This window comes from Zingiber officinale, chromosome 1B, assembly GCF_018446385.1.
Source record: "Zingiber officinale cultivar Zhangliang chromosome 1B, Zo_v1.1, whole genome shotgun sequence".
Lineage (NCBI taxonomy): Eukaryota > Viridiplantae > Streptophyta > Magnoliopsida > Zingiberales > Zingiberaceae > Zingiber > Zingiber officinale.
The window spans coordinates 2,310,408-2,325,607 of NC_055986.1; the positions used below are offsets into that span (position 1 = coordinate 2,310,408).

Genomic DNA, 15,200 nt, shown 5'->3' on the forward strand with positions numbered 1-15,200 from the left:
ACTCAATACCTACTACGATGCTGACTTCAAAACATACTGATGAATCATTATGATACCATCTCCAAAAGGTAAAGGAGAACTTGTTGCATTTGACTTATTGATACCAGCAAGGAAATTGTTAAACAAAGTAGCAAGTAGGTAGTGGGGTTGGGTTTGGTTGGTGAAGGTTTGACTAAGGCAACCAAACAGAAGATAAAACAATGATTGGGTCCACTTAAATGATCATTATGTTGAAACAACTCACAAACTATGCCAGTCATAAAGGAAGAGCTAGCCTCTTTCATTTGGATGATGCTGAAACATATTATCTTAAGTTTAGTTGAAATTGAGATATCCTGGATTGAGACAAAGGTCAAAGTTTATTTACCAAACCAAAATTTGCCTATTGAGCAATTCGTCAGCAACTCCACAATAAAATACCATTATGCAATTCTGGTTGGTGATCTTTTTTTTTTAACATAAACAAATAAGATCAGGCTTGTTCAAGTGCTAGCTTCAATCTGCAAGTAGAGATAGCATCAATCCAAGAGTGATGTCCTAAAGCATCGAATTCAATTCAACCATGGAAAGCCTCTTGTTCAAGTGCTGGCAAGAAACAAAGAAGACATGGCGCATAGCAGGGCCGGCTATTCTTGCATCCGTCTTCCAGTTCTCCATTGGCTTTGTAACCGCTGCCTTCGCCGGTCATCTGGGCTCCGTTCAACTCGCTGCGGTCTCGGTCTCTCAGAACGTCACCGAAGGCTTTGCTTATGGAATTCTGGTATTGATTAGTATCAGTCAATCTGGCTACTTGTTCAAGTGTTCATCATGGCATTTTATAGAATGGAAACTTGTTATTTCTTGCAGTTGGGGATGGGAAGTGCCTTGGAAACCCTCTGTGGCCAAGCTGTGGGCGCAGGGCAACTTCGCATACTAGGAGTCTACATGCAAAGATCATGGGTCATAACCCTCGCCACAGCCGTGGTCTTAACTCCCCTCTATGTGTTCACAGCACCAATCCTGAGACTGCTGCACCAACCCAGTGACATTTCAGAAGTAGCAGGCAAGTTCTGCATCTGGGTCATCCCGCAACTGTTTGCTTATGCCCTCAATTTTCCCCTTCAGAAATTTTTCCAATCTCAGAGAAAGGTGTGGGCCATTACTGCCATCTCTGGGACAGTTCTGGCCTTCCACATCCTCCTCAATTGGATATTTGTGGTGAAGCTTGACCATGGATTACTAGCAGCTGCCATGGTCGGGAATGCCTCGTGGTGGCTCATTGTCTTTGCACAGATGATATATCTCTTATCCGGATGTTTTCCAGACTCATGGACAGGTTTCTCTGCGCTGGCATTCCAAAACCTGTCTTCCTTCTTAAAACTTTCACTTGCCTCTGCCATAATGCTGTGGTTGGTATCCTCGACTCGAAATCTTGATGAAATTTTATAATTTTCTAAAGTTTAACTTTAGCATTTTGGTTGCAGCTTGGAGCTTTGGTATTACAGTGCAGTGATCATTATGGTAGGTTACTTGAGGAATCCAGATATTGCAGTTAGTGCTATTTCGATAAGGTAAATTCTAATTTTTTGGGAAGAAAATCTTGTAAATTTGATTCTTTGATTCAGCCACAGCTTGAGCCTCTCTTTTGACAGCATGAACTATCAAATCTGGACACTTATGATTGCTCTTGGTTTCTATGTGGCAGTCAGGTAGGAAACTACTCGATCATTTGAAACTAGTGCAGTAAGTCGATTGACTCATTGAAAAAGCTACATGTTTGTATTTCTGGTATCAGTGTGAGAGTATCTAATGAACTTGGGGCTAACCGACCAAAAGCTGCAAAGTTTTCAATAGCTATCATTGTCACCACATCCACCTTCTTCGGAGTCATTTTCATGGCAATAGCTTTCATTTTCAGACAGCAATTGCCAAAGTTTTTCACAGATGAACCAGATGTGATCAGAGAAGCATCCAAGTTAGGGTACTTTCTTGGTGCTCTAATTCTTCTGAACAGCATTCAGCCTGTTCTCTCAGGTACTCTCCTACTCGATCGGCACTGAAGTCAAAAAAACAAGATCAAGAACTGATTTTCAATCTCAAATTTTGCAGGAGTGGCCATAGGAGCTGGTTGGCAAACCTCAGTTGCATTTCTGAACACAGCATGCTATTACCTCTTTGGATTGCCATTTGGAGCTATTCTGGGTTTCACGCTTAAACTCAATGAGCTCGTAAGATTAAGGAAAAAAGAGAGTTTTTTTTTTCTCATGATATTAACATCTAAATATAATCTGTTTTCAATTTTTCCTATAGGGAATTTGGATTGGGATGTTATGTGGAACCCTGTTGCAGACTGCTATTTTGCTGGTGATTACATTCAGAACTGAATGGCATAAAGAGGTACCAAACGATCAATAGTTTAATCTGTATCAGTTGACTTTTTGATGAACAAAATGAAAAAAATATATATCTATTGCAACAAAAACTTCTATGTTTAATTCATTGATAAGATTTCCAAAATACTATCGCAGGCTACTAAAGCAGAAGAACGTGTGAGAGAATGGGAAGGAGGAATAGAATTGTCATCGGCTCCACAACACTGAAAAAATGGGGGGAAAATGTTAAATGCCACGAAGAAAGAAGTTGAGATCTTCCTGAACACTAAGGAAAAATGTCATCTTATATTCTTTCTGACAAAAAAAAATATATATAATCTTAATAATTTTTAAGTGCCATTTTTCAGGGATGTCTTTGCTTACATATGCCTTTCGGGTGTAAAATAATATATATAATTGGAGAATATTTTTTTTATATTAATATTTTAACTACGATATATTATTTTACTATTTAATTAAGAATTTAAATTTTTTAATAATTAATTTTGATAAAATGTAAAATAAAATTATATTAATATATTTTTTCAGTAATTTTTTTTATTCTTTTTAGTCGTACATGATGGATAACATTTTGAGAGGAGAAATTTTTATAAATATTTTAGTGATATTATAAAATGAAATATATCTTTGATCAAATATAATATATGTTTTTATTAATTTAATATTTGATATAAAAAATTAAATAATTTTTTAATGAAAAAGAGTATGTTACAGTAACTTGTTATTCCTCAATTATTATATGAGTTTGACATACTTTACCAAATTTAATTTATAAGTATGAGATATTAATTTATATATTCATATATTATATTATATATAAAATGTGTAGTGGCATAATATGAAAAAATAATATGTGATAACGTCTTAAATGATGAGTGTAAAATAAGATAACTGGAGAATATATTTCAACATGAATTAATATTTTTTTTTCTATATTATCAAATTTTAACAAAATGATGATCTATCAAGAAATATCTCACGATTTTTATTTATGGAATGGAAGCAATTCTTTATTGCTGGGTTCTTTTTATTTCATTGAAAAAATCAGAAAATATTTTTACATAGTTAAATACATCCCTATACAATTAGTAAATTTACAATTATAGAATTAAAGAGTTAATAAAAAGTGCTATTTTTTTTAATGTAGGGCAAAAATAAAAAAGGCTTTCCTTATTTTGGGAATGTTCAAGTTGACATCCTATTTATATTTTCAATCTAAATCTTAAACATAAGTTGCTTTGGTTTTGGTCCTCAATTATAATTTTATAACGGTTACAATTAAGGTAACGTTTAGTTTTTTCTTAAAAATTAGAATGAAAATGAGAATCATATTATTATAAAATAAAAATAAGTATGAGTATTGATATCATTCTTAAAAATAATATTTGGTTAGTTGAATATTTTCTATTGAAATAAACTAAATTTTTTTTATCCGAAAATAAGAAAAAAAATTATATAAGCTAGAAAGTTGAATGTCAGTGAAAAATATAACTAGAGAGAATGATGAAAGAGAAAATATGATGATAAAAAAATAAATAGAGAAAAAGTGTAATGAGAGAAAATAAGGAAAGAGAATAGATGAGAGAGAGCATGGTAAGAGAGGATGAGGAGAAAAAAAATGTGATGAAGAGATGAATAAAGAGAAAGTGCGATGAGATAAAATAGGAGGAGAGTATATGACGAGAGAGATTGAAGAGAGAGAAAGTATAATGAGAAAAAATACGATGAGAAAAAAAAGAAAGTGTAATGAGAGAGAAAGTACGAGGAGAAAGAAAGTGCGATAAGAGAGAAAGTGTGATGTGAGAGAATGAAAAGAAAGGAAGTGTGATAAGAGAAAAGGAAGTATGAGGAGAGAGAAAGTATGATGATAGAATGAGGAGAGAAAGTATGATGAGAGAGAATAAGGAGAGAGAAAGTGATATAAAAGAAAAATTGAACAAATATATTAAGGGTATTTTTATCAAAACTTAATTCTCATTTTCATTCTCATTCTCATTCTCATGAGGAGGATGTGAGTTTCATCAATACCTAAATTTTTAATTTCATTATAAAATTTTAATTTCATTACTATTAACCAAATATAAAATTTAAAAATGAATCCATTTATTTATTTTCAAACTTTTAAATCAAACCCCACCTAAATTGTCACATATAGAACAAAAAAAAAATATATCACTTAAATAATTGGGGAAAAAGCCTCTAAAAATAATATTTTTGAAAGAAAAAAAAAACACACAGGGCCCGGCTGCCCGACTGCCCGTCTGCTTATAGGGCTGCCATCGCCGCGTCTGTCGCCGCTGTCCTGGTCTGGACTCTAACCTTTTTAGACCTCATCGATCAATGGACGTATTGGCCTCCCCAACCCCAAGAGCTTCCCGGGTTCGAGGCGCCTGTCCATCCCTCGCCGCCGGGAGTTCCTCACGCTTAAGGCCGAGTTTTCGCCCTTTCCTCGTCAAGTTCGGTTCGCTGCCTCCTCTACGGTCGTCACTAAAAGTGTCTTCTCCGATTTCATCTGCTGAAGAGGTAACTTTCTCTCGTTTATCGGTTGGGCAATTCTTCAAACAGAAAGTTTGCTCCTTTTGAGTGAAAGGTCGAGTTTTTCTTTTGTAAAATCGGTTTGGACCATAGTTTCCAAGAATAATGCTGTTGGACTGCTTCGTTTTGTTAGTCGACGCGATTAGATTTATTTAGTTTATGTAGTCTATTAATTATATGGGATCCTACTCACTTCAGGCGGAGAAGAATGACGCGGCTGATCTTGCCAATTGGGATTTGGCATCAGGTACAGTGTCATTGTCACCATTAGATGGACGTTATATGCAAAAGGTGAAGGATTTGCGGCCATTCTTCAGTGAATATGGACTGATCCGGTACCGGGTTTTGGTTGAGGTTGGTATTCTCATTCAACAAGTTCCGTAGCCTCATCCTTTTGTGGTTAATTGCTCTGCTACCTTTGAAGCTTGATTATGTTTTAGTCTACAATCTAATTGATAATATTATGACATAACCTGCTCTAAAATTAAGAACCAATTTTTAACTTCAGATAAACAACCCCTAAGAAGTGTGTTCATTCCATTAGTGAATGAGACAAACATTCGGTCAAGTGCTATTTTCTTACTGCTACTATTGGTCTTAGTAAAAACAGTAAGAACATATTTGAGTTGAAACCATTTTGTTGATAGATGGGATTATATGATTTCAAGTTTATAATTTTGTCAGTTACTCTGATTTTGATATGTCCCCAATATTTTTTCTTGATATGATCATCTTAAAACCTTACTGCTCACTAGATCAATAGGTCCCTACGGAACAAAGATGGAGGCAATGCAAACTCTCTTATACTTGTCCAATACTTCTTAGAAAGTATCAGATTTCTTTGTTAGGAGTTCCTATACAATTTTTAGAGCATATGTTAATGCAATGCACATTATAGAAATTTTATCCGCCCCATAAATGGCTTAAATATTATATCCATTGATTAGATCAGTGACATAAAAAATTTGTTTTTGAATTTATGTGAATTTTCTCTTCATCGCCATGGTGCATGCCAAATTACATTGTTGAAATTGTACTTTAGGAGACACTACTGTAACAATTGCTCTCTCTATTATGTCATATTTTACTTCTACAAATATATGCCATATTTATATCCTTCATGTTGATAATTGTTGTTATTGTTAGTTCTTCCTAGTGCTACTTGTTGCCCCATCAACAAGCTTTAATTGGTTTGATAATTTTATAAAATTTTAGAATTTCTGATTTTTATTCAATAAACATTCATTTATTGTTTTGATGTTTGAAAATATATGTATAAAATAGATGCAAAAATTGTTTTTGTAGGAAAAAATGTTAACAGGCAGTGGTGCCTATGCTTAAATTAAATTAAGTGAAGCTACAAGGGGCAAGGCTAATAAAATGAAACCAACCTAGATCAGTAGCACTTAACATTATGAATATTAAGTCGTTTAATTGGGTAAATGTTGAGCATTAATTTGTTTAGATACACAAATGACTGGCAATAGCTACGGTTTAATTGCATAAAAATTATTTGGTAGATTTCTTTAGTTGCTCTTATTTTGAAGTCATTCAGTTGGTTATCTGCAGGTGAAATGGCTACAAAAACTCTCTCAAATCCCTGAAGTTGTGGAGGTTCCACAGTTTAGTCAAGATGCTCGTCTTTTTCTGGAAAGTATTATTGATAATTTTGACATAACTGATGCTATAGAAGTAAAAAAGATTGAGAAAATAACTAATCATGATGTGAAAGCAGTGGAATACTTTTTGAAGCAGAAATGTAAATCCCATTCGGAGATTGCAAAGGTTATTCATTTATTTCCTTTTATTGTTTTTGTATTCTAACTCTTAGTTTATGACAATGCGTTTTATGACTCTTGATTATTATTGTATACTTTTTTCAGGTGCTTGAGTTTTTCCATTTTGCATGCACATCTGAGGATATAAACAATTTGGCTCATGCTTTATCACTCAAAGAGGCTCTGAGTGATGTTGTTTTTCCAGTCATGGTTGATCTGTGTAAAGAAATATCTACTATGGCTAAGGAACATGCACACATTCCTATGTTGTCTCACACACATGGCCAGGTACCATAGAGGGCATTGTAGTTTCTTTGTCGTTTGTTCAAGATAAGTTGCATTTGAAATTCTAATTTTTGTTGCCAATCACTGTTGGTTCTTACTGCACACAAGTTAACTTAGATTCCATTGTCTCACTATAAATTGTAGTATAATCAACAAGTTAATGATCGATTATTCAAATATGATGCAGTGTTGAGAAACTTGATGTTACACCTCATGCCACTTATGTACTGCCCAGCCAAGAATTATTTGCCATCATAGTTGCCCAATTAGATTCTCCGTTTCTTCAAATTTGCAATTACACAAGTGCCCTGTGCCCCTAAAATTTTGGAGTTCATTTTGCCCTAGATGAAGTTTCAAAAATAAGAACAATTTATATTCAGCCAAACTCCTATTCTAGAAAAGTGCATACAAGTTTCATGGTTCATATAAATAATGTTTTAGAGCTATAATTTCCATTTATTTATATGTTTCACTACTTTTTTTAAAAAATAAGAGGCCTAGAAATTAGTTGTTATAATCATGAAATACATTTCTAATTTTTGTTTTGATATGACTAGTTAATCATGTTGGCATTACCTCTTTTAAATGGTTTATTTAAAGTTGAATGGATTTTAACCTTTCTTTTTTGGTCAATTTTAGCCAGCATCACCTACTACTTTGGGAAAAGAAATGGCAAATTTTGCTGTTAGACTTAGTGAGAGAGGAAAGGCTTTCTGTAAAATTCGGATACTTGGGAAGTTTGCTGGTGCAGTCGGAAATTATAATGCTCATAAAGTTGCATATCCTGATATCAACTGGAAATGCATAGCTGCAGAGTTTGTACAATCTTTGGGAGTAGATTTTAATGCTTATGTAACACAGGTATTTTTTGACTGCATGAACATGTTCTCATCTACTGCTAAGGATTGTGTTCATTGATTTCTTCACAATGATATGATATCTTGTTGCTGGAACACATTGATTTCTTCACCATGCTTATGTAACTGCAGTTTTTACGAGTGTTGTCTTTCTGATTCTGGTCAAGGAAGCTTGTAATTAACACCATAGTAAATTTATTCGGAAGGTATACTTGGATGGATTAAAAATGGGTGTTAGTTCTTAATAAAATCCAACTTTGAAACTCCTAAGAAAGGATGAATATGTAGCATTGTAAGGTTTGAAATTGCATACTTTTTTTTTTTTACTCATTTAAATGTATTTCTCCTCGATTCTACTGTTTACTCATTCAAGCCATTAATAAGAGCAGTTCATGTGATTCTTGGGATTTATTTTTTTCTTTCCCCATGCAGATAGAGCCTCACGACTATATTGCAGAGCTTTTCAATAACATCATTCAGTTTAACAACATCTTAACTGATTTTGACAGAGATATCTGGAGCTACATATCTTTAGGTTACTTTAAACAGGTAACATGGTTATAGAGTTTAGAGCTTGATTTTTTGTTTTCCTAACAAAATGGATTGGTGAAGGATATCTCTAATACTGCTTGCAGATAACAAAGGCTGGAGAGATTGGATCTTCCACTATGCCTCACAAAGTAAATCCTATAGATTTTGAGAATAGCGAGGGTAATCTGTGCTTGGCTAATGCTATTTTATCAGCCTTGAGCATGAAACTTCCCATTTCACGGATGCAGGTACTTCCCATTTTTGTTCGGCAACTAAGATGCATACTTATGGGTATCACAACATTTTTGTTAGTAAGAACCAAGAGTTAACATGGACACCGAAAAGTTAATATCATTTAGTATTTTTTCATCCAGTTATAATGATTATGGAGGCTGATCTTCCTTCTATGATTTTTGCTACGTATTGTGCTCAACAGCGTGACCTGACGGATTCGACTGTCTTGAGGAACTTAGGTGTTGGATTAGGGTACTCTCTTCTGGCTTATAAAAGTGCATTACAAGGAATCAAGAAGCTCCAGGTATATAACTTGCAATTATGATCTTTAAGAGTCACCGGACGACCTTGAAGGATTGCAAAAAGTTTTCATCTGATTCAGATTGCCTGCGAGGATCATGTGAAAATCTAGTTAGTTCTGAATTGAAATGGTGCTTTGCAGGTGAATGAATCTCGTTTGAATGAAGACTTGGACCAGACTTGGGAAGTCCTTGCGGAGCCTATACAAACTGTAAGACATGCAAAATTAATCTTGTATTTCAACATTTCAAACAAATCATAGAATATGAATATCAAATTTCAAAAGTGCCACATGATTGTTTTATGATGTTTAGGGAAGACACTATAACATAGACTTGGTTTTCTATTGAAACTAAAGCAACCGGCAAGATTTTATCAACTCTTTTTTTAGCAGCATCGCTACATTGTAACAATAAGCCACTTGAAAGAGTTGATGTGTATCTCTCACCATTAGTTTATCTTTTGCAAAATTTAACTTCTATAGTAACTCTGATACTTAAATTAACTACAGAGAAATCAAGATGTAAATCTTCCGTTGATGTTTGTACAAGCCTATGTCACCAATAATACTTGGATTAATTACTCAAGCTCTTGTTATTGAATAAACTTAAGCTGGTGTGCCATTTGACGATTTTTGTATCATTAGGTGATGCGAAGACATGCTGTTCCTGAGGCATATGAGAAGCTGAAGGAATTAACTAGAGGAAGAGAAGTCTCCAAGCAAAGCATCAGAGAGTTCACTGAGTCCTTGGATTTACCTGAGGAAGCAAAAGCAATTCTCTTGAACTTGACTCCAAATTCCTACATTGGAGAAGCGGAAGAATTGGCCAAGTCTGTGGATGAGGCAGTGGATTTAGTAAATGGATTTAAGCTCCCTTGAGCCATCATTCTCCCGTGTTTTAGCATTCAACAATCTGTAACTTTGTATAATAAATGCAAATTAATCTTGTCCTTTTTCTTCTCTAATAACAGGCAAAATCTAACTTTTTGAGTGAAAATTCTGAGTGTTTAATTGAAGCTCATGATATCATGATATTATGTTTACGAAATCTTCAACTTTGGCAGAGTTCATCTCTCTCTTTTTTATGCTTTCCGGAATTATTATATTTTCAGTGTCTTATTAATGTTATTAATGTGCACACTGTTCTGATGGTTCTAAAAGGAGATCTTCATGCCCCCTGTACTATGGTTCGTGCCCCCTGTACTATGGTGCAGCGATAGGGTATCCAGGTAATCATCCAAGTATTTATAGTTCGAGCCCTAGTTATGATGAATTTGTAAAAAAAATTTCTCTAAATGAGGCATGCAATTAAAGGATGTTGGGCTCTTGTGCTATTTGTTACGAGCGCTTCCTGATTTATCTTGATAGTCGATAGAAAATTTCTATGGGATCGGATCGATCATTCCAGGTTCGATGTTAATTAATTTTTTCAAAGAGATCTTCGTAAAAATTTATATTAAGGCCTCCTTCCAAGTTTTATTCCATAACCTTTCCCATGCGCAATGTGGCTTTGGCGAACAACTATTTTTATTTCGAGGTTAATATGAAAATTATTGAATATCTTTATTTATTAAACGAAAATTCCCAATTCCATTGTCGTCTAGTCCGGTTAGGATACCTGGCTTTCACCCAGGCGACCCGGGTTCAAATCCCGGCAATGGAACTTTTTTTTTTAATTTGACTTTAACAAATAACACTATACAGGGACCTGGAATTGAAAGATAATATATTAATTATAGACAAGAAAATAGCAACATCCATTGTCGTCTAGTCCGGTTAGGATACCTGGCTTTCACCCAGGCGACCCGGGTTCAAATCCCGGCAATGGAATGTTTTTTTTTGTTTTCCCACCTTCTGTGTACTGTTTTATTCAACGGGCTAGAAATGCAGGGGAGCTGTCTTATTTTAAATTGATTTTTTAAATATACAATTATTCAACGAACTAGTGAAGTTCTACTTTACTTTCTATGGTACTCGTCTCTCAATCATTCATAATTTAATTTCTAACTATGACTTATTTACAGGTGCATTACCTTTTTCTTTTTTGTTTCAATATATGCAATTTTAACTATGGGATACATTGGAGGAGAAAATGTATATGGGAGATTAATATAAACAGACATTTATATATTTATGAGAAATTTACTTTAAAATGCTATATATAGAGGATCCAATTCAACTTAAAACATAAATCATAAAATAAAACATTTTGTTTTTTTTTTAATTCAAAACCTTTTCTGCTGCCACTGAAGTTTAAAATACAATAAACAGGAACTGTACATCTCCCTCCCTACCACTTCACATCCAATGTGAGAGCCTCAGGAGGTACAACAAGAGAAGGCAAATTTGTGAATGAAATGTTGGAGAGCAGGCTGCTCCAAGAAATAGAATCTGCGATGATATAAGGCTTCTTCAGATTTTTGACAAGCACAGGCCGTAGCTTTCTTTCCCCTTCCACTCTGGCTGTAGTTTCCAACCACACTTGGCTAACCTTTGGTTTCTGTTTCCAGTTTGATACCTTCTCTGAATTCCCGTTGTCATTGCTGACATCGTTCTCGAGCTGCAACTGGAACTTGACTACAATCTCAGAAGTAATCTTTGCTTTGGTAAAGCGTATGGATGTGTTGTGGTAGGACATGCTGCCTAAGAAGCCTCTCAGGAGTTTGTCTAACAGACCCAACTTCGAACTGACGGCGCAAAATGAACAAGATGAAATCTGTTTTGCATGGTCTTCTCTGTAACATCTTACCGGTAGCAAGTCAATAGTATCATTGGCTAGGAATGCAACTTCTATGTTTTCGAAAGAATTATCAGAGCTATAAGCCAACACAGATGCTGGTCCTATGACATTGACAGTCAGAAGAGGTGCACATGTGGAGTAGCCGAGTTCCCAAAACTCACTATGGTCTTCAACGCGAGAAGTTAAGCTTCCATTAAGTGAAAGTCCAATATCATAAGGATGAGTCAGAGAGATTCCTTCAGCACCCTCTATTTTCACCTTGATGCCACGGCCAATATTTATGTGCCTTATATCACTGAGAGTGACGTTTGACTGCAAAAGAATAACATGTACCAGATTCTATCAGATGAAAGTCCAATATCAACGAGAATTTTTGTTTCATACCGCATAGAGGGAGGAGGGTCTCTCTCTGTAAATGCAAAAGAAGTACTGCAAGTTCTTCAGTATACTACACAAATGTGAACACAGAGTGAATAATGATTAGCATGCCAACAACTCCAGATGAACGTTAGTTACTTAACTGGGATTACATTTACCTTTATCTTACCCTCATTCAAGATTTATAGGCCCAAGCACAGGATATTGATCAAGATAAATACATTGTGAAGTCAAGTCACATGATGATGTGGTTGTTATTGGGAGTGAGACTTAAGTTAATATAGAATGATGAAGTTAGTTGATGCAGCACAAGTAGGGATCATGGCCCTGAGCCAAAAGTTACAAAGGTGTAGATGCAATTGGATAAATCTGTCTGTCATCAGTTGATGATCTTGTAGAAAAAGAGAGAGAGAGAGAAACTTCAAATACATAATATCATTATTGAGGTCACATGGTTTTGCCCAAGTTGCATCATTAGTCCATATAAAATAGTGAAAGTTTTCTAGTTTAATAGTCAAAAGGACCATGCACTGAATGCTTGTATCATGGGCGTAAGCATCCAAGTTTCATGGGTATTTTTCTATATACAATAGGAATATGGAGAGGGAAAGACAAGCAAATATCTCAAATGGCACTGTCTTTTATCATCTATAGATCTTGTGCTCTCTCCTCTTCGACAAAGACTAGCTAACCCACTAGCAATATGACTCTAAGTAATGGGGGATGGATCGAGGATCAATCTAATGATTTTATTCTAGAACAACTCTACTCTCATATTCCAAAAAAAAGAATAAATTCTTTATTTTGGTAGCTTTTTAATTCTCATTTGTTCATATAATAATAGTGATTGAAAGACGCAAACTTCTTCAATCCCACATTTTTCTTGTCAGCAAACACCAAATCATCTGGTAATTACATGATAAAGCATAAAATTGGCTACCACGGCTCAATTTTTTGATTCAGCAGGCAGGCATAATAAATTGGTCTTCGCCGGTATAAGCAATTCAAGTAGATATAACAGTAGCTACCAATCTACTGACTCACCTATATAGCAAGATAAACAACAAAGTATCAAAGTACAGGGGATGAAGCTATAAAGCATTAAATAGCATCACGATAAACTGAATCAAATCAACACAAACAAGATATCACTCAACAAAATCAAATCTTGTAGAAAATCACAGACACAATAGGCCATTGAATCCGGATCTCATTAAACAAAAAATGAAATTTGTAAGAATTTGAATATGCAAAAAGGGATTAATAACTTACCGATGTCAAATGAAGTGACATCCGATCATCATCGCCTACATCACTGCCTACTCTGAGTTCAAGCGGTCCAATCAATTCGAATCCCCTGACGGTCGGCCTGAGTCCTGCCACAGCATCCCCAGCGGCCACATCCGATCCAAACTCAATAACCGCGCCATCCACCTCGTTCCACTCAACGTCCTCATCGTAGAACTTCAAGATCAGGGCTCTCCGGCCGACTCGGACGTGGAATTGGTATTTCTGTCTCGAGCCGACCCTGGCGCGCCCTCCACCCAAATCGACAACCCTCACCTTGGCCTCCGGTTCCCACAAATCCCTATCCACGAGCGCTCGGACCACCTCCCTCAGGAAAGGGCCCGGGCCCGGGGGCGAATCGGGCGGCGGGGGAGCGAGGGTGGAGGAATTGTAGAGGACAAAGAAGGAAGAGTTGAAGGGAAGAGAGAGGGCGTCGCAATCGGGCGAAGCGGCGGCGAAGAGGAGGAGGAGGAAGACGGCGACGAGCGATAGAGATGGTCGCGTGGCCATTTGATTTTCCCCAAATCGCGTTCTGTTTTAGGTAGTAGCGACGGGATTAAAGACGGCGGTGGAGTCGCGGTCATTTCGCGGTATCATGACCTTATCCCTCACCGCCACTAGAGATTAGTAAAGATCAGACGGCTAGGGACGTACGATACTAGAGTTTTCAAAAGTCAAACATTTTTATCTGAATGCATAGATTTCACCGAATCATAAAATAAAATATTTAATCCAACATTGAATCTAGATGATTCCAATCCAACATTGTAGCATTGCTGATTCATCTTGCCCCAACGATGAATCAGCAACGAGAAGAGTGATTGATGATTGTGAATCTTATAACTTTTAGGTCAAACTTGAAACTCACTAGGCCAACGACCTTGATCTTCTCCCAAGGGGGAGAGGAGGTTAACTCGGGCTCTATAAATAGCTTCCTAATCTGGCATAGAACTATAATAAATCGTTTACGTGATAAATAAAAGATGATAGTTTGTTTGTGTCCTATCAATTTATCTCTAGATCAATAAAGATGAAATAAATCACAGACGATTACTAACCAGTAATACAGATGACAAGACATGGAAGGAGACATGCTTGTATAATAAATCATTCGTGAACAAACATGAAATTTTATTCTAGAACAATATTTGTGAATCTTAAATTAAACTTAAACTTAAAAGAAATAAACTTAAATAATTATTGATTCGGTGTAAGACGGGACCCGCTCAGCAAAAGGGTCAATGACATGAGGATGATCAAAGTCAAGACGGTCAACATCTAGATCGTCATCGTCCGATCAGAAGTAAGAGAACCTGATCGGATATCAATACAGCTCGACTCCAAACCCAGCTTCCGACGCTCAGAAGACCAAGTATCAACGAATCCAGATGCCTAGCAGTCAATCCGCTCGGACTTGCCTGAAACCTCAGAACCAACAGAACCAACAGAGTGGAGTCACAATCGAGCGGACAGTGGAATGATGGCCGAGCGGCTCTCCCGCTCGTCCCAAGGGCAAGTCGCCCTGATGGCTGAGGGCAGGCCGAGCGGCTTTCCCGCTCGACCCCAGGAGGGGCAGCCGCCCGAATGAAAGAGGATCGGCCGAGCGGCTCTCCCGCTCGGCCCAGAAACAGACAAAGGGAGTAGATGATGATATCCTTCTGGGAACCAGTGCCGCCGACATGCGACATGGTTGATGACATGGTCAGGTAGAGCATTATAAGACGGAAGCTTCCACTGTTTTGTCAGAGATATGTTCAGGTTGTTAAGGTATGACGTCAGAGACGCTTTTCTGACACATCTTTTTAGGGTATGTTTTGAGAAGTGTGCATGCCTCAGAAGCGTGCACGTGCTCTCTAGGAGTCCTATATAAAAACCCCCAAGTTTCGATGGAGGTATGAAATC

The 15,200-nt window shown here is 36.3% G+C and overlaps 3 protein-coding genes and 2 non-coding genes across 5 annotated transcripts; 4 read left to right on the forward strand and 1 right to left on the reverse strand.

Moving 5' to 3' along the window:
* The first annotated feature begins 328 nt into the window (after positions 1-328).
* Positions 329-2,706, forward strand: LOC121997336 (protein DETOXIFICATION 29-like). Its single transcript, XM_042552068.1, has 8 exons — positions 329-760; positions 847-1,388; positions 1,464-1,550; positions 1,632-1,688; positions 1,775-2,013; positions 2,089-2,207; positions 2,290-2,376; positions 2,508-2,706. Exons 1-8 carry the CDS (start codon positions 563-565, stop codon positions 2,577-2,579), a joined length of 1,401 nt encoding a protein of 466 aa, XP_042408002.1. The 5' UTR covers positions 329-562; the 3' UTR covers positions 2,580-2,706.
* A 1,934-nt stretch (positions 2,707-4,640) lies between these two features.
* On the forward strand, positions 4,641-9,958 carry LOC122046649 (adenylosuccinate lyase-like). The gene is made up of 10 exons (XM_042607434.1): positions 4,641-4,895; positions 5,106-5,261; positions 6,477-6,692; positions 6,791-6,973; positions 7,610-7,831; positions 8,260-8,376; positions 8,463-8,606; positions 8,795-8,896; positions 9,035-9,103; positions 9,539-9,958. Exons 1-10 carry the CDS (start codon positions 4,713-4,715, stop codon positions 9,770-9,772), a joined length of 1,626 nt encoding a protein of 541 aa, XP_042463368.1. The 5' UTR covers positions 4,641-4,712; the 3' UTR covers positions 9,773-9,958.
* Positions 9,959-10,482: 524 nt separating this feature from the next.
* TRNAE-UUC lies at positions 10,483-10,556 on the forward strand. Its single transcript has one exon. It is a non-coding gene; the product is annotated as a tRNA-Glu (tRNA).
* A 93-nt stretch (positions 10,557-10,649) lies between these two features.
* TRNAE-UUC lies at positions 10,650-10,723 on the forward strand. Its single transcript has one exon. It is a non-coding gene; the product is annotated as a tRNA-Glu (tRNA).
* A 365-nt stretch (positions 10,724-11,088) lies between these two features.
* LOC122046658 lies at positions 11,089-13,862 on the reverse strand. The gene is made up of 2 exons (XM_042607445.1): positions 13,284-13,862; positions 11,089-11,945 (listed from the first exon to the last, which is right to left on the reverse strand). The coding sequence occupies exons 1-2, from the start codon at positions 13,806-13,808 to the stop codon at positions 11,184-11,186; spliced, it is 1,287 nt and encodes a 428-aa protein (XP_042463379.1). The 5' UTR covers positions 13,809-13,862; the 3' UTR covers positions 11,089-11,183.
* Between the last annotated feature and the right edge of the window lie 1,338 nt (positions 13,863-15,200).